The 24,556-nt window shown below is 41.0% G+C and overlaps 1 protein-coding gene across 1 annotated transcript in view; it reads right to left on the bottom strand.

The window, feature by feature from the left end:
* LOC108716096 (ALK tyrosine kinase receptor-like) overlaps window positions 1–24,556 on the bottom strand; it is a 349,880-nt gene that overhangs the window by 137,515 nt on the left and 187,809 nt on the right. The window contains exon 4 of the mRNA XM_041562409.1: window positions 6,525–6,720. Within this exon, the coding sequence (XP_041418343.1) occupies window positions 6,525–6,720 (196 nt within the window). The remainder of the gene's footprint in view (window positions 1–6,524; window positions 6,721–24,556) is intronic.

The following is a 24,556-nucleotide window of genomic DNA, read 5'->3' as shown; positions in this document are numbered from 1 at the left end:
GGTGCCTATAGTAACAGTGGGATAATAGTCTCTGGGAAGGGAGTGTGACTGTTGGATAGCAGGTATAGTAGGGAGAGATGGTGCCTATAGTAACAGTGGATAATAGTCTCTGGGAAGGGAGTGTGACTGTGGGATAGCAGGTATAGTAGGGAGAGATGGTGCCTATAGTAACAGTGGGATAATAGTCTTTGGGAAGGGAGTGTGACTGTGGGATAGCAGGTATAGTAGGGAGAGATGGTGCCTATAGTAACAGTGGATAATAGTCTCTGGGAAGGGAGTGTGACTGTAGGATAGCAGGTATAGTAGGGAGAGATGGTGTCTATAGTAACAGTGGATAATAGTCTCTGGGAAGGGAGTGTGACTGGTGGGATAGCAGGTATAGTAGGGAGAGATGGTGTCTATAGTAACAGTGGATATAGTCTCTGGGAAGGGAGTGTGACTGTGGGATAGCAGGTATAGTAGGGAGAGATGGCGTCTATAGTAACAGTGGATAATAGTCTCTGGGAAGGGAGTGTGACTGTGGAATAGCAGGTATAGTAGGGAGAGATGGTGCCTATAGTAACAGTGGATAATAGTCTCTGGGAAGGGAGTGTGACTGTAGGATAGCAGGTATAGTAGGGAGAGATGGTGTCTATAGTAACAGTGGATAATAGTCTCTGGGAAGGGAGTGTGACTGTGGGATAGCAGGTATAGTAGGGAGAGATGGTGCCTATAGTAACAGTGGATAATAGTCTCTGGGAAGGGAGTGTGACTGTTGGATAGCAGGTATAGTAGGGAGAGATGGTGCCTATAGTAACAGTGGGATAATAGTCTCTGGGAAGGGAGTGTGACTGTGGGATAGCAGGTATAGTAGGGAGAGATGGTGCCTATAGTAACAGTGGGATAATAGTCTTTGGGAAGGGAGTGTGACTGTGGGATAGCAGGTATAGTAGGGAGAGATGGTGCCTATAGTAACAGTGGATAATAGTCTCTGGGAAGGGAGTGTGACTGTGGAATAGCAGGTATAGTAGGGAGAGATGGTGCCTATAGTAACAGTGGATAATAGTCTCTGGGAAGGGAGTGTGACTGTAGGATAGCAGGTATAGTAGGGAGAGATGGTGTCTATAGTAACAGTGGATAATAGTCTCTGGGAAGGGAGTGTGACTGTGGGATAGCAGGTATAGTAGGGAGAGATGGTGTCTATAGTAACAGTGGATAATAGTCTCTGGGAAGGGAGTGTGACTGTGGGATAGCAGGTATAGTAGGGAGAGATGGCGTCTATAGTAACAGTGGATAATAGTCTCTGGGAAGGGAGTGTGACTGTGGAATAGCAGGTATAGTAGGGAGAGATGGTGCCTATAGTAACAGTGGATAATAGTCTCTGGGAAGGGAGTGTGACTGTAGGATAGCAGGTATAGTAGGGAGAGATGGTGTCTATAGTAACAGTGGATAATAGTCTCTGGGAAGGGAGTGTGACTGTGGGATAGCAGGTATAGTAGGGAGAGATGGTGTCTATAGTAACAGTGGATAATAGTCTCTGGGAAGGGAGTGTGACTGTGGGATAGCAGGTATAGTAGGGAGAGATGGTGCCTATAGTAACAGTGGATAATAGTCTCTGGGAAGGGAGTGTGACTGTGGGATAGCAGGTATAGTAGGGAGAGATGGTGTCTATAGTAACAGTGGGATAATAGTCTCTGGGAAGGGAGTGTGACTGTGGGATAGCAGGTATAGTAGGGAGAGATGGTGCCTATAGTAACAGTGGGATAATAGTCTCTGGGAAGGGAGTGTGACTGTGGGATAGCAGGTATAGTAGGGAGAGATGGTGTCTATAGTAACAGTGGGATAATAGTCTCTGGGAAGGGAGTGTGACTGTGGGATAGCAGGTATAGTAGGGAGAGATGGTGCCTATAGTAACAGTGGATAATAGTCTCTGGGAAGGGAGTGTGACTGTGGGATAGCAGGTATAGTAGGGAGAGATGGTGCCTATAGTAACAGTGGATAATAGTCTCTGGGAAGGGAGTGTGACTGTGGGATAGCAGGTATAGTAGGGAGAGATGGCGTCTATAGTAACAGTGGGTAAAATACTAACTAGGAACAAATGTTGGATAAAAGGGTCACAATATGACAGGCCCCTGTATATATAAATCTAATATGCAGAAAAAAAATGGTGTCACCGATCTGAGGAAGATAATAACGCTTGTTTCTGAATATGCTGACATATATTTCCCCTTTAAGCTGCCATTGATAAACACAAATGAAAATGTTACCTGAAAAGAAAACAAATGATAGAAGGGAAAAAATGAGCAGGGGAAAGTGAGTTTAATTAATAAAATAGTTAAATGTTTTGGTTCTGCTGACGAATTCTGCATTAATACTAATTTCGCTTCCCCATAACATCTGCTACTTAATCTCTCTCGCTGTGCCAGTCTGTGTAAGTTTCGTGCCAGAACTACAATCCCCAGAAAATGAGATGGTGGTCAGACGGGCTAATGCGCCATTGTTTATCATTAGCTTTGTGGAAAACCTTTAGTGCTGCCTTTTTTTAAAAAAAAAAATGAACTAATGATTTAAAGGAGAACAAACCTTCTGCAGCCCACAGTGCCCTTTGCCTTCTTCCCTTGCTTAAACAGGTACGGGACCTGTTAAACCCCAGGTCTGCTCAACCCCCAGACCTGGGGTTTTCCAGATAAGGGATCTTTCCATGATTTGGATCTCCATACCTTAAGTCTATTAAAAAATTATTTAAACATTAAATAAACCCAATAGGCTGGTTTTGCTTCCAATAAGGATTAATTATATCTTAGTTGGGATCAAATACAAGCTACTGTTTTATTATTACAGACAAAAAGAAAATCATTTAAAAGAAAAATTGGATTATTTGGATAAAATGGATTCTATGGAAGACGACATCCTGTAATTCTGAGCTTTTAGGATGCAGGTATGGGACCTTTTATGTAGAATGCTTGGGACCTGGGTTTTTCCGGATAAAGGATCTTTCCGTAATTTGGATTTTCATACCTTAAAGGAGAAGGAAAGCTGCTGAGGCAGTTTATTGTCAATAGGTTAGCCACATTAGTGCAAGCTATAACACTATATTTATTCTGTAGAATGCTTTACCATACCTGAGCAACCAGCTCTAGACTCTGTCTCTGTTTGTTTAGGATAGCAGCTGCCATATTAGCTTGGTGTGACATCACTTCCTGCCTGAGTCTCTCCCTGCTCGCTCATAGCTCTGGGCTCAGATAACAGCAGGGAGGGGAGGAGGGAGGGGGAAAAGGAGGGCGAAAGAGGAACAAACTGAGCATGCTCAAGCCCTAGCCCTGGAGGTTTAAGCTGAAAACAGGAAGTCTGATACAGAAGTCCATGTGTACACAAAAGAAGGAAAGAAATTCAGTGTTTCTTTTGAGCACTCAGACCAGCATTACTTTGAGGGATTATTGATGTATTTATATAGATCTTTCTGATAAAGCTTACTTAGTTTTAGCCTTTCCTTCTCCTTTAAATCTTCTAGAAAATCATGTAAACGTTAAAAGGATTCTGTCATGATTTTTCTGATGTAGTTTTTATTTCTAAATTACACTGTTTACACTGCAAATAATTCACTCTACAATATAAAACGTCATTCCTAAACCAGCAAGTGTATTTTTTAGTTGTAATATTGGTGTGTAGGTGCATCTCAAGTCATTTTGCCTGGTCATGTGATTTCAGAAAGAGCCAGCACTTTAGGATGGAACTGCTTTCTGACAGGCTGTTGTTTCTCCTACTCAATGTCACTGAAGGGGTCTCAGTGGGACCTGGATTTTACTATTTAGTGCTGTTTTTAGATCTACGAGGCAGCTGTTATCTTGTGTTAGTAGGGTTGCCAGGTCTGATTTTCAAGACCAGCCAAAGTCAGCTACAAAACCAACCCAAAACAGGCCAAAAATAGCACAATATGTGCAGTAAAAAAAGTCTAAAAAATTAATATATGTGAAAATTTTCAAATTTTCACTGTTTCACAATATTTTTCTATGAAGCAAAATGGGACAGATTCGCCCATCACAAGGGCTTTAACTACAGAGGGGGGCACAGGTGGTAATATAAGACCCTAATACATATACAATTTCAATAAATATTGGTAAAAGAGGTAAATCTCTAGACATTTTAGTGGCCAGAAGATTTTTGCCCCAAAATTGTCTGAAATTGAAAAAAGTCACCAGAAAATGCAAGAATGCTTTAGAGGGATGGGAGACTGGGGTACAGAGCCCAAAATCTGGTAACTCCCAACTTCTACACAAGACATTGCATGCTGGGTATTGTATTCTTTCATCAAACTTGGCAGCTGGTAAATTGTTAAGCAAAAACTACATTACCCAACATGCATTGGGAGACGCAGGCTATGCACATTAGGACAAGAAAAAACTTTGGCTGGTTTCCAAAGTACAAACCAGCCTAAAAGGCCCAAAAATTATCCCAAATCCATACTTTGGCTAGTTACTACTTTCAAAACCCGCCTGGGCTTTAAATTAGTAGCCCAATTTGGCTGGAAAAGCGGCAAGCTGATAACCATGTGTGTTAGGGAGCAGCTATCTGGCTACCTTCCCATTGTTCTGTTGTTAGGCTGCTGGGGGCGGGGGAGGGAGGGGGTGATATCACTCCAACTTGCAGTACAGCAGTAAAGAGTGACTGAAGTTTATCAGAGCACAAGTCACATGACTGGAGGCAGCTGGGAAACTGACAATATGTCTAGCCCCATGTCAGATGTCAAAATTAAATATAAAAAAATCTGTTTGATCTTCTGAGAAACAGATTTCAGTGCAGAATTCTGCTGGAGCAGCACTATTAACTGTTGCGTTTTGAAAAAAATGTTTTTTCCCAATAAGGATTCATTAAATCTTATTTTGGATCAAGTACAAGGGACTGTTTTATTATTATAGAGAAAAGGGAAATCATTTTTTTTAAAAGTTGGATTATTTGATTATAATGGAGTCTATGGGAGACGGCCATTACGTAATTCTGAGCTTTTTGGATATTGGGTTTCCAGATAACGGATCCCATACCTGTGCAATGAACTGCTTTCCTGCTGCTTAGTGGATCTGGGCAGGAGTTGAGTATATATAGTGAATAAAGTACCCCCTCTTGTAAAATATAAGGATATTATAAGTTACCGAGGAGTTTCATGACCATATAAAAACACGAGGCCGAAGGCCGAGTGTTTTTATACAGGTCATGGAACTCCGAGGTAACTTATAATATCCTCATATTTTACAACTGGGGGTACTTTATTAATTATAATACACAAGTTTCAGTGAGTCATGTGACAGAAATTACATCACTACTCACCGTTTATAACTGATGACATCACTACTCACCGTTTATAAGGATATAATTTACAAGATATTCATGGCTTTTGTGTATTATAAAAATATATTATATCCCTCTTCCAAAAGCTTTGTCCCCTGGTATTTATCTGCACTTGGCATGAAAGCATTTCGTGTATCTCTGGGATATATATATACACTCTGCACTTTTGTAGGGAGAGGAAACTGTAAAGATTTAGCAAAGTTATAAATCACATTTCTGCTCTTTCTAAAGACTTTCCCTTTACCCATTTGGGTTTTTATGTCTGAGCGGTGGAACTAACGCACGCCGTCGGCATATTCCCCCATTCCGTATTTGTCAGTTAAATACAATTTCTTTGTGATTTGTGGGTAAACGCGGTGCCGGATGCAGAACTTGCGCAAATAAATCTGCTACCTGTGTGATAATCACTCGGATGTATTTTAATTTTTTTTTACGGGATTTTGCGTTAAAACTGACAGCGCGCAGTAAAGTGAGTATTTAGTGCCGAGCTAACTAACTGGAAGTCTGTTGATTTCCATCGTAATTCAGGACTTTAATTCTAGGACTGAGGTCTTAAACTTATCAAAGCAGGACGGGAAATAGATTGATCTATCGTGCATTCGAGGAACCCGCGGCCGTAATTCTCTGCCGCTGTCATTCCGCCTGAGTCTCCAAACAAAGGTCCCAGGGATTGGCCATTAGAGGATCCAGAAATAAAACGTGCACATTAATCCTTGTGTGTCTTATTATTACCATCATCATATAGTCGTGCAAATGTAAAACTCTGTAAAGGCAAGTCTCCAAATTAATTGGTAACATCACAGGTACCATTATTCTTTCATGTTCCACAGCGCTTTACAGAGATTGTTCATCAGTCCCTAAACCGGTGAAGCTTACAATTTAATTTCCCCTTTTGAAGGTCAGATACATCAGGAGACAATAAACCTGCGTATTATGGAGAATGCTTGAATATTGGAGAAGTCGGAGGGAATACACACACACTCTGCAGCCTGTATTTCACCAAAAGAACTAGTTCCCCCCAGGCACCTTTGATTGGCTGATGGAATCTAGCATGTATGGGTGTCCTTGGTTTGTGTGTGAGTGCAGGGTCTCATACAGCCACAGGGATGGACATTAGTATTTCATATGGCAGTGGATTAACCAATAGCAATTTACAATTCTTCGATTCTTTAAGAAACAATATGTTTAGGTTGGTGCCTTACCCAGTCTTCTTCTGCCTTGGTGTAAACAGGACTTCATAGCTCGTTCTATTCACAGGCTGAACTCTACCAATATATCTCCCGTTCTTCTGGGCGTAGACAGCGACTTCCACTAGACAATGCCGACTGCTGCTCTTCAGCCAGGGACTCAGTAGTACTGGACTGTGGGCTGTCGAGTCATTCAGGTACAAAAAATGTCCTGAAACAACAAAAATACATATAAATGTATGGTTAATGAAGGATTTTGATATTAAAATAACGTTATAGTTCCGTCCCAGTGGCTGCACAGATACTATCTGATCCCCAATGTAAGCAGCAGTCCTGCCCTGCTTTATGGCTGAGATTCTAGCTATCTGTATAACAGAGCATTCTGTCCCAGTGGCTGCACAGATCCTCTCTGATCCCCATTGTAAGCAGTAGTCCTGCCCTGCTTTATGGCTGAGATTCTAGCTATCTGTATAACAGAGCATTCTGTCCCAGTGGCTGCACCGATACCGTCTGATCCTCATTGTAAGCAGCAGTCCTGCCCTGCTTTATGGCTGAGATTCTAGCTATTTGTATAACAGAACATTCTGTCCCAGTGGCTGTGCAGATCCTATCTGATCCCCAATGTAAGCAGCAGTCCTGTCCTGCTTTATGGCTGAGATTCTAGCTATCTGTATAACAGAACATTCTGTCCCAGTGGCTGCAAGGATCCTGTCTGATCCCCATTGTAAGCAACAGTCTTGCCCTGCTTTATGGCTGAGATTCTAGCTATCTGTATAACAGACCATTCTGTCCCAGTGGCTGCACAGATCCTATCTGATCCAGAATGTAAGCAGCAGTCCTGTCCTGCTTTATGGCTGAGATTCTAGCTATCCGTATAACAGAGCATTCTGTCCCAGTGGCTGCACAGATCCTATCTGATCCCCATTGTAAGCAGCAGTCCTGTCCTGCTTTATTGCTGAGATTCTAGCTATCTGTATAACAGAGCATTCTGTCCTAGTGGCTGCACAAATCCTGTCTGATCCCCATTGTTAGCAGCAGTCCTGCCTTGCTTTATGGCTGAGATTCTAGCTATGTGTATAACAAAGCACTTAATCACAGTATCAGAAGCCCATTATTTCTAACACCAACTTGCTTTTAAATCCTTAACAGAATTAATTAGCAAATTCACAAAGAACACGTTAAAATAAGATAACAGAACTTGATCCATTTAGTAGCAGGAAACTGGTTGGCACTAATTACATCTGTATGAAAATGAAAGAAGATTATTTTACAAAGGGAATTGTTGGGATGATTGTTCTAATATTAATACAATTCACACTGTATAATCAATCACAAGGAGCAATAGGCGGCCAATGATGTATTTCTATGTAACAATGAATTGCAAATGAAATCTTACTAAGTGAGTGAATGAGAATAATAAAACAATATAAAAACATCAATAGCGGATATATATCCTCACTGAATTAATCAAGCGTTGCTGTTGCTCCTGCCAGAATTGTCTTTCTCAGAAATACACTTTGATTGACAGGAGAGTGTTCTGCAGATAGTTATAGGGTGCAACTGAGACACACCACCTCCTGACCCTGTTTAATAATTATTTCCCAGAAAAAAAGGCCCATTCCATCCATATGACAGCAGGGGACAAGTCGTAATCCAAACCCTATTATCAAGGCTTAGAAAGTTCAGAACTGAGAGTGAGGAGCAGCTCTTAATACTCCACTCTAGAAACTTAAATTGCTGCAGCCCAGGGTGCTAGAAAGAGAGAAATCTGTTAAGTGCAAAAAAACATGGTGCCCATATTTCCTACATGGTCTTCTTTATTCAAACTCCAGTGCAAAATGGATGCCGAATGGATGAACCCAGGTTTGTAACTGCCATTTTTCTCTGACAACAATATAATTTACACTCTGATTGGCTACAAGTTATCCTAGCCCTGAGAAAATTCTGATTGGGTACAGGTTGGCATAGCCTTAAAGGGGTTGTTCACCTTTCAGTTAACTTTTAGTATGATGTAGAGAGTGATATTCTGAGACAATTTGCAATTGGCTTTCATTTTTTATTATTTGTGGTTTTTGAGTTGTTAAGCTTTTTACTCAGCAGCTCTTACATAGTTACATAGTTAAATTTGGTTGAAAAAAGACAAAGTCCATCAAGTTCAACCCCTCCAAATGAAAACCCAGCATCCATACACACACCCCTCCCTACTTTTAATTAAAATTCTATATACCCATACCTATATTAACTATAGAGTTTAGTATCACAATAGCCTTTAATATTATGTCTGTCCAAAAAATCATCCAAGCCATTCTTAAAGGCATTAACTGAATCAGCCATCACAACATCACCCGGCAGTGCATTCCACAACCTCACTGTCCTGACTGTGAAGAACCCTCTACGTTGCTTCAAATGAAAGTTCTTTTCTTCTAGTCTAAAGGGGTGGCCTCTGGTACGGTGATCCACTTTATGGGTAAAAAGGTCCCCTGCCATTTGTCTATAATGTCCTCTAATGTACTTGTAAAGCTCTTCTGTTTGCAATTTCAGCAATCAGGTTGCTATGGTCCAAATGACCCTACCAACAATGCAATGATTTGAATAAGGGACTGTAATATGAATAGGGTTGGACTGGGGGGCCCTCCCGGCAGTCCCCAGGGCCCCTCCTGAACTCCACCTACGCATAGAAGACGTGCCCAGACCTGCTTTCTTTTCTGAGGAAGCAGGTCTGGGCCGGCATCGGCCCACCGGGTTTTCCCCAGTGTCCCGTCGGCCCAGTCCGACTCTGAATATAAATAGGAGAGGCCTGACTAGAAAGCTCATTAATACAAAGTAGCAATAACAATACATTTGTAGCCTTACAGAGCATTTGTTTTTAGATTGGGTCCATGACCCCCATTTGAAAGCTGGAAAGAGACAGAAGAAAAAGGCAAATCATTAAAAAACTATAAAACATAAATAAAGACCAATTAAAAAGTTGTTTAGAAATGACCATTTTATAACATTCTAAAGTTAACTTTAAGGTGAACCACCCCTTTAAGAAAATCACAACTGGGTATAGGTTGGTTTAGACCTGTGAATAAAATATACTAATGTTCTGTTTGAGAACAAGTTGGGTCACCACCTTTTCTGGAATAATTACTAGCCCTCCTAATTCTGCTTTCTCTCTTCCCTGTTAAAGGAGTTTTTCGCATTTGCGTTAACTTTTAGTATGATGTAGTGAATGATATTCGGAGACAATTTACAGTTGGTTTTCATTTTATTTCTTATTATTTGTGGTTTTGGACTTATTTAGCGTTTTATTCAGCAGCTCTCCAGTTTGCAATTTCAGCAGTCTGGTTGCAAGGCTCCACTTTCCCCTAGCAACCCTGCACTGATTTGAATAAGAGACTGGAACATGAATAGGAGAGGCCTGAATAGAGTGGAGTAATAAAAAGTAGCAATAAATGTGTAGCCTTGCAGAGCATTTGTTTTTAGATGGGGTCAGTGACACCCATTTGAAACCTAGAAGGAGTCAGAAGACAAATAATAAAAAAAACTATACAAAATAAAGACCAATTGAAAACCAAGTGAACTACAACTTTAATAACAATGGCATCAATAATAATTTAATAATTGCATTTTGGCTGGTAAATTCCACTATGAGGTAACCCTAGGTATAGCTTGGCCTAGTCCCATAAACTTTCAGATATCTTAATTGGATACTAGTTAGTCTAGCCCTGTGATGGTTCTTGTTTTGTGATTGGCCATAGGTTGGTCTGTCCCTCTGAATGGTCTAAAACTCTGATAGGCTACAGGTTGTATCGTTAGGTCACCCCAATTTGTTAATTTACAACTGCTAAGTCTAGCCCTGGGGATAATGTAATGTTCTGCTTGGCAAACGATATACAATATATATATATATATATATATATATATATATATATATATATATATATATATATATATATATATATATATATAAGCATCCCCTAACCAGTGCACTCTTAACTCTTTTTTGTATTGATTATATATATATATATATATATATATATTACACAAAAGCCAATGAATGTCTTGTAAATTATATCCTTATAAACAGTGACTAGTGATGTCATCAGTTATAAACAGTGAGTAGTGATGTCATTTTTGTCACATGACTCACTGAAACTTGTGTATTATAATACTGTAAATAAAGTACCCCCTGTTGCAAAATACGAGGATATTAGAAGTTACCTCGGAGTTCCATGTTGGCCTTCGGCCTCGTGCTTTTATGTGGTGACTTATAATATCCTTATATTTTGCAACAAGGGGTACTTAATTCACTATATATACATTATTATATATATATTATTATATCCTCGGTTTGCAAATATAAATGGTTAGAGTGCATAACTGGGTCTGTGTTTCCCCTGATTCCTGTGTTTCATGTGCAAATCTGCAAGGTGTTTAAAGTCCTTTATTGAATTTGAATTCAATTTAACCCTAATACCATTAATGCTCATGTCAGCATTATATACTGTATATATATAGAGAGAGACACAGAGAGGCTGATCCCTTAGCTCCATCTCTGCTAGTGACTAGTGAATTTCCAGATAACACAGCAGGACAAAAACCCACCAAATTCCTGATGTGACAGAATAAATTATTGATTGCGGCTTCTTTAAATGACACCTTGGCACGGCCTCATAGTTCCACTTACTCCCGGGCGGCTATTTATTGCCTATTGTTCCGCAGGGTGCCGAACGCTTGGCTTGGTCACAGGACTTTGCATGTAATTGATGTTTTTTTTTAGGACTTAATCTGTCTTTTCAGCAAGTTAAAATGTCCCCTCAGCAGCAAGAAGACAGGAAAAAAGAGGACGACTCTTGCATGAGATTTTTCCCTGTGAGTGACAGAGATCAGCCATTGTCCCCAACACTGTGCAGCACCATAATTATAATAATAATAATGACATGTACATACATAAATTAATCTAACTTTTTAAAATGCACGGCGATTATTTAACTCTTTATTGCCTGGATGCAAATAAAAGCATGACTGAGGTCATTCACCAGTCTACTCCTCTAGTTCTCTTCTTAAAGGGGTTGTTCGCCTTTAAATTAACTTGTAGTATGATGTAGAGAGGGATAATCTGAGACAATTTGCAATTGGTTTTCATTTTTTCTTATTTGTGGTTTTTGAGTTATTTAGCTTTTTATTCAGCAGCTCTCCAGTTTGCAGTTTCAGCCATCTGGTTGCTAGGGTCCACATTACCCTAGCAACCATGCATTGATTTGAATAAGAGACTGGAATGTGAATATGAAAGGCCTGAATAGACAGATGAGTAATAAAAAGTAGCAATAACAATAGGTTTGTAGTCTTACAGAGCATTTGTTTTTTAGATGGGGTCAGTGACCCCCATTTGAAAGCTGGAAAGAGGCAGAAGAAGAAGGACAATAATTCAAATAATGAAGACCAATTGAAAAGTTGCTTAGAATTAGCCATTCTATAACATACTAAAAGTTAACATTCCAGTTTGTTTGCCATTATCACACTGCCCATAGTAATAATATTAATGATTAGTTACCCCCTCATCTGGGTTGAAAGAATAATACATTCAGTCTCAGGATTTCTGAAGCTGACACAATTTGCAACATGTATGTATATGAACAGGCCTATTGTTCTAAATGTATGGCAGCTGCTCGGTCAAGCTCTACACTGTTTGTGTCAATGAAGGAACGTTGCACTGGAAAATGAACAGAGGAGATACATATGGCAGCTTGGTTCCAGCTTCAGTTCCAGCTTGGGTATTAGTTAGGTTTGCCACCTTTGCTGATGGCTAAACCTGAACACGGGGGGCGGGGCAGATAACATTGGGGGTGGGGCAATGATGTAGGAACATCACTTAGATGCAACTGGCTGGATTTCTATCCAGTATTCTCAATGTTTTTGGGGGTTATTTACTAAACTTGGAATGCAAAAATCACGAAAAATTTGTAATTTTTTTTTTATATAAAATCAGACTTTTAAAAAATCACTAATTTTTTCAAAATTTATTAAAACCCGAGGATGGAAAAGTCCGAATCAGAAAATCCGGCATCTCAGACCTGTCGAGGTTGCACATTCATAGTCAATGGAAGAAGTCCCAATGATTTTTTGATGTGCGCTGGGTTTCGTGCAATAGCCTGAAGTTTTTGGGCAAAAAGCATAAAAAAAATCTGAGTTTTCAGGTGAAAAATCCCCAAAAAAATTTTTCCCGCAAAGCAAATTTTCGGGAACATTTAATAATAAATAAGCTTAAAAAACCTGAGCAGATTTCATTGGAGTTTGTAGCAGAAAATATTGAGATAAATTCCCCCTTAAATCTATCTCTAACTATATTCTGCTCGATGATTAAGCCCAATTTTTTAATTACAGGTATGAGATCTATTGTACAGAAATCAGTAATCCAGAAAGCTCTGAAACACAGCAATGATAATTTAGAAAAAAAAAATTCTTATTTTTGATTGATTTGCTTTTATTTGTATCTGTTATAATAAGAAATGAACTGTACTTGATAGTAACTAAGCCATGTTGAGGTGAGTATCTTCGTATTTAAATGCTTTTCATGTATTGGCCAGATTATTGTTCATTGTTTCATAAGACAAATAACCAAACAGGCCTTACAAAAACCGAACTGTTCGGGTCAAAACTGAACAGGTGGCAACCCTAGTATTAGTACCTACTGTAAGGTGCACTGTCGTCTGGCACTTTGATGATGTCACTTGTGGCTTAGTGATGTCAGTGCTGTTGTGCTGAGGCACACCTCTCAAGTGTTCCGCATTGCACGGGACAGTCCCGATTTTCACCTGGTTGCCAGCAGTTCCAAATGTCCTGCATTACCAGGAAGTCCGCGGTAGTAAAACTCGTGGGAGGCGAGACTGTGATGTCACCCACTAGTTTTTTTAGCGCTGATTAACTCTGAGTTAATCAGCAACTTGAAGGGCGACCACATGGGACATAACAGTTCAGTGAATTTGCAATTGATCCTCAGCATTCAGCTCACATTTAAAAGCAACAGTTATGACCCATGTGCCCCCAGTCAAGTCTCTGATTGGTTACTGCCTGGTAACCAATCAGTGGAAACCAAGAGAGCTGAAAAGCAGGAAGTAGTGTTCTGGCTATTATGTTACACTCCAGACTCCAGTCTTTATACATTACATTTTTGGCTAACTAACTATATTGGAAACTATTTTTTATTTTACACAGCCTATTTATTTACCCAGATTTTATTTTTATACAGTTCCTTTAATTATTTCACTTGACTTTTAATCTTGTTTAGGATTGGGACACAATGATGAGCTCCATTCTGGGGCACTCATTAATTTCTGATAGGAAAACCATTTGCATTTGGGTTCAAATGTTCATTGTGTAACTCAGCACCGATAAGAAGTCCCCAAACGTTCCCATAACTTTGGAACTGTGAGATCACAGCACTGATAATTATATAGAGTGAAGGAATTAATATAAGGGGTTACTGACACCCAGGTCCGGACTGAGAATTAAAATAGGCCCTGGCATTTCAGGCACACAGAGGCCCAATCAGCCCACATAGAGGCCCAAACAGCCCCCACCAGCCCACTAAATACTGACTTTCTATGGGACCTTATAGCAGCCCCTCTGGCATTTGCCAGAACCCACAGATTGCCAGTCCGGGCCTGCTGACACCTCTTCAATGACCCCTGGGGTGCTGCTCACATCATACAGGAATAATTTATAAAGGCACGCAGAACGCTGACACCAAAAGAAATATTTTGAAATGATATACAGTGCCTTTTTGTAAGTCTCAGATGATATATTTATATATATATATATATATATATATATATATATATATATATATATATATATATATATATATATATATATATAGGAGTTTTCAGCATTCAAGTGATCACACTGTACTCTTTTTTTTAATGACACAGCTCCTTAATTAATTCTTATCAATAGGGAATAAACCACACAGATAAGTAGTACTTTTGAGAAAAAGTAGCTTTTTTCATTTATTTTGCAGCCGCAGAGACAGGAGTTTGGGGAAATGTCAGCCTGATTAATTTATGTACTTTCTTCCCCCTTTGCAACCTAAATAATTATGTATCTGTGCCATGTGAATGCGATGATCTAACGCTCAGAGGATGGAAAGCTGGAACTCCGGAAAATCTGGGGGAAACGTTCAGTTCGGCCATCACTTCAGAGTGGATCCAATTAAAATCCTTGAAAACCCTTGCTATATTTAAAGGGAATCTGTCATGTTTTTTATGCTGTCGTTTTTATTTCTAAATTACACTGTTTACACTGCAAATAATTCACAATATAAAATTTCATTCCTGAACCAGCAGTTGTATTTTTTTTAGTTGTAATATTGGTGTGTAGGTGCATCTCAGGTCATTTTGCCTGGTCATGTGCTTTCAGAAAGAGCCAGCACTTTAGGATGGAACTGCTTTCTGACAGGCTGTTTTTTCTCCTACTCAATGTGACTGAATGTGTTGCAGCGAGACCTGGATTTTACTATTGAATGCTTTTCTTAGATCTACCAGGCAGCTGTTATCTTGTGTTAGGGAGTTGCTATCTGGTTACCTTCCCATTGTTCTGTTGTTAGGCTGCTGGAGGGAAAGGGAGGGGGTGATATCACTCCAACTTGCAGCACAGCTGTAAAGAGTGACTGAAGTTTATCAGAGCACAAATCACATGACTGGGAGCAGCTGGAAACCTAACAATATGTCTAGCCCCATGTCATATTTCAAAATTAAATATTAAAAAATCTGTTTGCTCTTTTGAGAAATGGATTTCAGTGCAGAATTCTGCTGGAGCAGCACTATTAACGTTTTGAAAAAAAACTATTTCTTCCATGACAGTATCCCTTTAAAAACCTCTCCTATATTATATAAAATGAATGATTCCTGCGGAACAGAGTGAGAATTCCTTTTCTGTAATCTGCTCCGTACTGTTGGCTGGGGAAGTTCATTAGAAAATAACAGTCAACCAGGTCTGGACTAGAATTCAAAACAGGCCTCAGGTACATAGAGTTCCAAACAGCCCCCCACAAGCCTAAAAACTAGCGACTAGTGTTTATGGAATCTTACAGCAGCCGCTCTGACTTTTGCCACAGTCTACATATTGCCAGTCTGGCCTTACAGACACCTTTAGGGACCCATAGGGTTAAAGTGCCCCTATGGCTTTAAATCCCTACACTTCCTGATCTCCCTAGTTGCTGGGCAGGTGCCCATGTATCTAGTTGTTAATTTACATATCCCAGTTATTGGCCAAGAGGCTTTATGACCACTTCCTGTCACACTTTAATATAGTGCTTGGAGAGGAGTCAGCCTTCCTCTTTGGCTCCTGGTGTCTTAACCATCCGAATGTTCCCACTGAGCCTGGGTACACCAAAGCCCAGTAAAGCCCTTTTACCCTAGAGGGGCCTGAATCTCTAGTGTGGAAGTTAGGGAGGACAGCTTAGCTAGAGACCTCATTAGATCTGTAATAGTACTCGCTAGGAGAGTAAGATAGTGAGGGAAGAGATAAATCAGTTTTGTGCTCCATCAAGGAGGTGTAGTAGGGAGTTGCGTCCCTAGGCTACAAGATTTGCCTACAGTGAAGGGACACAGTGGATAGGGTATCAGGCTTTAGGTTCTCCTCCCTGATTACTCCACTGGGTGAGATTCAGGCCGCTTTTGAGGTATTTCTGCCTGGAGGGATGATGTACTGCCTTGACTACAGCCTCAGTTGTCTCTAAAGTACTGTCCTAGCCTTGTGATTATCTATTCTGCCTATGCCTCTTTGGAGTTGTAAGTACCCTGTGGATTGTTTGTCTCGGACAAATAAATTGTTGCTATCTGTTTTACTGCAAGAACCTCCTTGTGGTCCTTTATTTTATTATTTTATACACAGTAGCCAGTGGGAGTTGCAGTTGCACTACACCACACCTTCCATCTTCCACTTTGCAAAGGCCCTGCCTTAAGTGTTAGAGTCAAAGGTAACCCATGCTTTATAGACATACTGTAGCTGGACATTAACCTCGTTGGTCTAAATAGCCCCAAATAGTGTTACACACCCTTACGTTTACTGACATATAAAGCCATAACACATTGGCATATTGGCCAAATCACAAATTCAGACTCAAATTGTCATGGTTTTTACCCACAATGCAGCATTCTCCCCATTCCAGCATAAAAGCAGCCCTGAGCTACTTTATAACAATGCAAAACAATGCATGGGCTAATTTGTGTTTCATGATAAGGGTTCCCCGTCCAGACAGGAAGCGGGAGGTCATGTCACTAGGGAGTGTCGCTCTTATGACAGGGTGATGACATCACAGGGTAGGGTGATAACACCTCAGGGGTGGGCCTATGATATGGCAATCTGTGATTGGCCGATCTCTGCATCAATCTAGGAGAATCCTGCCTGGTTTTCCTAAATTGGGAAAATGGGCATGAGGTTTTGATCTGGGCAACCCTTCTGAAAACTAGACAGGTGACAACATTATTTGCAAATCTGCTCCAGCCCTCCTTCTCTCCACCCCTTGATGATCAACCTCTATTCTCCTAGTCCCTTTTCTTTACATACTATAATACTATAATCTTATTCCATTTATTAAGCCACTTAGTTCTTATTGAAATAGGGGATGGCCATGAAATAGGCCAAATGTCTAACAGCATGAGGGCCCAGTGACTCCTGGGCCCACCGGGACTTTTCCTGGTATCCCGGTGGGCCAGTCCGACACTGGGTAAGTCACCATATCAGTGTTTGTTGACTTCCATCTACTGTGTAACTACATTAATGGGGGGTGCGATTACTTGGCACCCACAAGCAAGTGCTGCCTCGAGGAGGCAGGCAAGAGTAGTGGGATCCAGTGCAAAAGTGGGTTGCAGGAAACATTTTGTACTGGGTGGGCACTAGGGATGCACCAAATCCAAGATTCGGTTCGGGATTCAGTTAAGATCCGCCATTATCAGCAGGATTTGGATTTGGCCAAATCCAAGTGCCTGGCCGAACCGAATCCGAAAAGTCATGTGACTTTTTGTCAAACAAAGAAGTCAAAAATTTTTTACTTTTCCACTCTCATTTCCCTAATTTGCACATGCAAATTAGGGTTCGGATTCAGTTTTCATAAAGGATTCGTGATTTGGCCAAATCCTAAAATAGTGGATTCTGGGGAATCCCTAGTGGAACCTTGATCATGATGGATAAGAAATGCTTATTTTATACCCTGCCATATTTGCATGAAATCTATATGAAAACTTTAAATTACGTTTATTCCTAGGCTTTTCTATGAAGTCATTCATGAAGAAAATTAAACATATATTATTCCCCCCAGTGTGCAATTCTCCACTGGGATTTCATTATGGCTGCCTCCTTGGAGGCAACTCAGTTCACATAAGGAAACTTAGGAAGACATGACTTCCCTTCCTATGACCATAGTAAATAGCAGACAGTATTTACACATCTGTTAATAACATTTCCCATGATGCATGACAATTTTTTTGTATCTGTCTTTTTTTCCCCTCATCTCTGTAGAGTTTTTTTGACCCAAGATTCTCTTCGCTAAAATATTTGGCTCCGTTGGTAGCGGGCGCATCATAAAAGAAATACTGTAACCTTTCTGCGCGAGTTTTATTGCCTCTTTGTAAGATCATGTGCAGCCTCTGAGCCTGAACTTTTACTAGTTCCTCCTGCGAGACGACCAAGAGATTTAAACGATGGCAATATATTACATAATGGCTGGAAATTCAGACTGTAAATGGCTATAAAGTAGAGAGAGGGAAGAACCGCACTAAAGCACTTATAGCCAGGAAGGAGGGCTGCAATGGGGAGGAACTTGGGTCAATCAAAAGGAGATGCCTGGAGTCATAGCCACTTGCAGAATATTTAAAGCCTCACCTGTAAATATTGTCTTTATATTAAGTAGGATCGTCCAGTCTGTATCTCTTTAGCTGTCCTTGAATCCCAACTCCCTGGATCCCAACTGCCTATGGGTGCTAGGAGTTGTATTTCAAAAACAGGTAGCAGAGCAGAAGTGGGGCAATACTAATGATAAAATTGCCCAACTGTCTTCATCTTGCCCTCCAGTCTTCATCTTAACCTACAGTCTCCATCTTTGTCCATTTGGACCCATCTTGCTCAACTGTCTCCATATTGCCCTACTTTCTTTATTTTACCCAACTGTCTCCACTTGCCCTACTGTCTCCATCTTACTTTGCTGTCTCCATTTTATCATACTGTCTCCATCTTGCCCTACTGTCTCCATCTTGCTTTGCTGTCTCCATTTTGCTTTACTGCCTCCATTGTACCCTACTGTCTCCATCCTGCCCTACTGTTTCCATTCTGTCCTACTGTCTATATATCTTTCCCTACTCTCTACATCTTGTCCAGCTGTCTTCATCTTGGTTTGCCCTACTGTCCCCATCTTTCCCTACCGTCTCAATATTGTCCTATTCTCATTATCTTGCCTTACTGTCCCCATCTTTCCTCGTGGGTCTTCCCATACAATCTCCATCTTGCCCTTTTGCCTTTGTCCTGTCCTGCTCTCACTGTCTTGCCCTATGATATGTTCTGTCCCTCCATTATTCCCACCTGCGACTTCTCCCTGCAGATGCCAGACCTGTCACCCTCATAGTATGTGGAACCCCCTACATCTTGTGCTGTTTAAACCCAGGACTGTACAGTACAGCATATAAACAATGGATAGTCACAGAGGTCTATTCAAAAGGAATTTGTCTTTTATTGGTCTGTTGAGGCTTTTTTTTTCGTATCTAGAATGATGCAATTCCCTTCCTTATAGTTTCCTATTTATTCCACTGAATAGTTTGTATTTAAACTTTATATAAATGGATATGGTGATAAACCGGTTACGTTCAATGTAACAATTATTCCTGATTATTCACGTTTACTGTTTTATACTTTTTAATTACAATGCAAGGGTTTTCTACCATTCTCTATGTGTTCTTCACTTACAGCAGAGCATCATCTGTGCCACTGGGACAGAATTCTGTGTTATAAAGAATGCTCTATTATACAGATAGCTAGAATCTCAGCTGCCATAAAGCAGGACAGGACTGCTGCTTACAATGGGGATCAGACAGGATCTGTACAGCCACTGGGACAGAATGCTCTGTTATACAGATAGCTAGAATCTCAGCCATAAAGCAGGGCAGGACTGCTGCTTACAATGGGGATCAGACAGGATCTGTGCAGCCACTGGGACAGAATGTTCTGTTATACAGATAGCTAGAATCTCAGCCATAAAGCAGGGCAGGAATGCTGCTTACAATGGGGATCAGATAGGGGTCTTTAAAAAGATTTGAGTGAATATATTTATTAAGAGTAAATAGTTTATTCATAAATGAGAAAAGCACCTAAAAGTTGAATAAATTGGTAACATAAAAAACTGAAATAAATCATCAATGGACAGTCAGACTTATTTAAAAATAACAATATTAATTTCAGTTTTATAATACCAGATATGTATGGTTTCATTTTAATCAGCTTCCCAATATCCATTCATTATTCATTCTCAGTGGGTTTATAGTTAACTATAAATGTCATTGTTATATCTGTCTATATTAAAGAATCTTACCAAACTAGTATATATATATATATATATATATATATATATATATCCAGAACCAAAGCGAGCACTCTCAGGTCTCATTAGTCCAATAAAAGTGTTTTTATTTAACAAACAGAAGCTGACGTTTCGGCTAGCACTATAGCCTTTCTCAAAGAGCTTACTCAGAGTGCTAGCCGAAACGTCAGAGGTTTGCAACCTGCAAATGTGTGTTTGTTGGCTTTAATCTATTTGACCCGCAGTTTCCACAGGTTTTGGGGTCGCCCGCTCTTTACTAGTGGTCAGGGCTTAAAGTGGGCGTGGTCAAGAAGCACCTGGATTCAGTTTTGAGGAGTCTTTTTTGCTTACAGGTGTAAGGGAATAGTTCAGCTGAAGGGAGGCTGTTACCTGTCCAAACTGGCTCATCCTGCCTGCCCAGCTCTGGGACTATTCAGGTGCACCCAGTTGTTACACAGCACCCACAAATAACAAACTCCTGTGCAAATGAAACATATACAGATGCTCAATGAATACATATAATTAGATTCATGGGAAAAATGCCTTGTCAGCACAATACAGTGAATTAGCCCAGATAACAAGCATGCTTTCTGTTGCTTTCTTTAAGGAATGACTGTCACATTTACTTCCCTTTCCCTGTTATAATGGAATCATTCGTTAAGACTATTAATTGCAATTCGTGTAAATATTCCCAGTAAGCGATATTTGGTTCTCGGGTACAGTAGCACGGGGCTGCTCTGTTTTTAATTAAATGCTAATGATCCATGAATGAAACTTGATTAGACAAGGTCTGTGGAACAGGCTCTGGGCCTGGTTATTCTGCGGGGACTGCACCCTGCTTTGAGTCTCCATTAAAATTGCCCATCGTTTGGGGAGGGGTGTAGGAAAATATAAAGGTAACCCTTTCTTGCACAGAGGTGCAGTCATTCTTAGCATTGTTTGCTAGTGAGTGGAATCTTCTTATGCATTTAAAGGAAAATTCACCTTGAAATAAGCTTTTATTGTGTAGACTAGGTACAACTGGTCTTTACTTTGTATTCCTTGGGTTTAATTCCCCTTATTATTTACCTTGTTGTTTTAAAGTCTGGAATGACTCTGCAACCTCGTAGATTTCCATTTACCCTGGCAGATGTTCCACCACCAACACCAGAGCTTGTGTATGGTAATATATAATTCAGCTGGTCCCACACTACTAAATTAGAAGGGCCCTTCCCCTCCAGGGGCCCCCAAAATATTAGCTTGACCCCCTGTAAGGAAATCAGTGCCAACAAGTAGAACTGGGATCCAATGAAAAACAAAAATATTACAGACATGACGACGCCCCTGATCTATCCTGGCCATGCCCATTATTCTAAAACCCACCTAGATCCACCCAAAGCCATGCCTATTTGCTGTAAGCCCCAACCCCTCCACAACCCACACTTCTTTTAGGACCCCATTTTAATTAGTCTGCCGGAAGGAAACTGATAGTCAAAAGCTATTGGGTTGCTATGGGTTGCTGCCCAAGTGCATGATTTGCCAGTGTTAGTTAATGAGTTCCATTGTTCTGAAAAAGTACATATGAAAATAAAATAATTTTTATTGGCTTCTAAGGACCCCTGTGATCTTTGCTGCTACATGAGCTGTATGTGTCTGTCCTGGCCCACTACTCAGATATGGACTACCATGTAGGATCATTAATAGAGCCACATGGGCTTTTTCATTGGGGTCCAGCAATGAAGACAATGCACCCGAAATCTCATCCGCAGGGACATCGGCAATTCGCTAACAGGCATAGAGTACAATTCGCTAGCGAACAAGCGTTCGTTCGCACTCTAATGCCAGTCGACTTTTCGCTCTGGAGAACGGTCCGCAAATTCACTAAGATTCGAATTTTACTGAACGTTAACTATTTCGTCAGAGTTTACTTCGCCACCTCAGACCAGGCGAACTGAGAAAATGAAGCAACATCCTCCTCAATCTTATGTCAGTGACATCATATCCTGTCTGCCGGAAATGCATTAAAGTTGTAAAAAACGCTGGCGAGTTTTTTAAAGCGGGATTGTCTTCAAAAGACCAAACTGTTAAAGATTTATGTGTGAGAATTTTAAAACTAATTTGAGGGGCATGGCACAAAGTCCTGCGTGGAACCAATTTCTAAGACCCCACCAAACCCACGACCTGAACCGCAACCCGCATATTTACCCACATTGATCCGCTACCCGACCTGGACCCGCAACTGCCCGACCTGAAACCTGCCAACCACCATCAAACAAGAAGTGATGGTGTTGCAAACCAGAAGCGACGTCATCAAAAGTGCGCTGGGAACCCGCAGGTACCCAACCTGCTGTAGGACTCTAGTTTACGGGTGGGCTCATGTCTAGAGCTGGCCACAGAAGCAAAGATCCGATCATATGAATCAACGTACAATCTGATTTCCCCATCTCCCGACCTGCCACTAACCATTCAGATCAAATAAAGTACAAAAGAACAGAAAAGCCAATGTTCTGCCCCTGACAGCAAGCTAGTGACAGTCTCCCTCTGAAAATCGTACGATCAGCAATACACGCAGAGATATTATCAGCAGACGACAGAAATCTATTAACCTGTCCGATCGACCAAAAGACTGATCTCCGCCGGACGATAAAAATGTCGGGACTCTCCAAACACGGTCCGAAAATCGTAACAATCCTCGATTTGTACGATCAGATCTTTGCGTCTATGGCCAGCTTAAGGCATTAGATGATCTCTGCTGTCTTTATTATGGCTCATTGGACATGTGTTTGAAAGTGGCCACTTCAAGCATTTGCACCAACATTACTAATAAAGACGTCCATACAGTGTCGGACTGGGGGCCCACCGGACCTGCAGCCTCAGGGGCCCCCCACAACTTACCCAGGGCCCCCCAGCCACAAACTACTCTATGCTACCGATACCTCCTGCAACCCCCCTGTGTGGGCGCGCACACGTGCTGGTAAGCAGAAGAGGGAGACAGTCCAGGAGTGGGTCCAGGGCCCCCAGACGATACCTCCTATACCCCCTTTGCATGCGCACACCCATGAGCGCATGCACGCCGGTGAGTTTTTTCTAAAGAAGGGGGAGCACAGGAGCAGGTCCGGGGGCCCCCAGCTGCAAACTATACAGTGCCACCGATGACCCATACCTCGTGTACCCCCACTGCATGTACACAAGCACGCACACGCATACATGCACAATTGGAATTTTTTTGTGCAGAAGAGGGAGTGCAGAAGCAGGACTGGTCTGGCGGGGCCCAAAAGAGCCTGGGCCCACCGGGTTTTTTTCTGGTGTCCCGCCGGCCCAGTCCGACCTTGCGTCCATACGACTTTTAGGTACCCGCCCTATTCAAATTAACCTAAGCGCAAGAGTGCTAGCAAAGGCAGAAATGGATGCAAAAATTCTTTATGAAATGCTCGCCCAGCCGAAGTAATGCTAGCGAAAATTCGCACACGTTCGGCTGCTAAAAACGCAACTATGCATTTTAGTGAATTAGTGGTTAGTGGTAATGAATTTGCACCTGGCAAAGTGGTGTGGAGTGTGGTGAAGAGGTCGCTGGTGAAAATTTGCCCTTTAGTGAATGAGCCCCATTGTCTTGTCATCATACATCTCCCTCTGTGGTACCTTGAGGACTCTGAGCCACACATAGGGTTAAATGGGGTTTGATGCATTGCAGCAGACTTTGTCAAGGTCAAAGGCTCACATAAGAGCCACTTGTTTGCCAAGTCCCACTCAGTACAGCATCTCGGCAAGTAAAAAGCGCAAGTAAATGTGTTATTCTTTCAGTTCCTGTTACTTTTCTGTACTTTGTTGCACTCCTTATGGAGCCGACGTGTGGTTAATGAAGAGGATTTGCATCACAAGGCTTTATTTAGCAGAATAAACCTGAGCTGGAACTGCCATTTATGCCTTAAACCTGCAGCAGAAAGTGTAATGAATAAGCCACAATGTGATTTTGAGCGAGTTCCTTATTAGCATAGCCTATTTGCATATTGCAGAGAAAGAGGTTCCTGGGCCAAGCTGTGCTGAGAGATGCTAATAAGATGCATCTAAAGTTTAAAGGGGAAAAAAAATAATAATATAAAATATTTCACTGCATATAAATTATTTGTTATATAAGACTTGTGTGGGCGCCCACTATTAACCCCCCCATGTGAAGCATGCAATTACACGGGACCCCTGATTCAGACAGGGCTTCAGCACAGCAGTTATACTTGGATCTAACGGAACTGCACGTTTCATTCAGCCAGACAAAGTTGTTATAGAGGTGTAGCTGTACTGCTGTTTACTTTCAGCAACAAATGAAACACCTCCCCCCCAAATAATACTATTAATAAGACTGATTAATTAAGAATCCTTTCAGTGTTGCCAATGATAATTTGGCTAAGGAACTTGATATTTTAGGCCATTTGATGAGAAAAACTTTTTTCAATACGGTGAGAAAAACTGGAATTGAATTAGGACATATGTTTTTATTTGTTAAGAATTAGTAGGACAAACG

This window comes from Xenopus laevis, chromosome 5L (genome assembly GCF_017654675.1).
Source record: "Xenopus laevis strain J_2021 chromosome 5L, Xenopus_laevis_v10.1, whole genome shotgun sequence".
Taxonomy (NCBI): domain Eukaryota; kingdom Metazoa; phylum Chordata; class Amphibia; order Anura; family Pipidae; genus Xenopus; species Xenopus laevis.
Note: the sequence above shows the minus strand (reverse complement) of the source record. Positions and strands in the feature narration are given on the sequence as shown.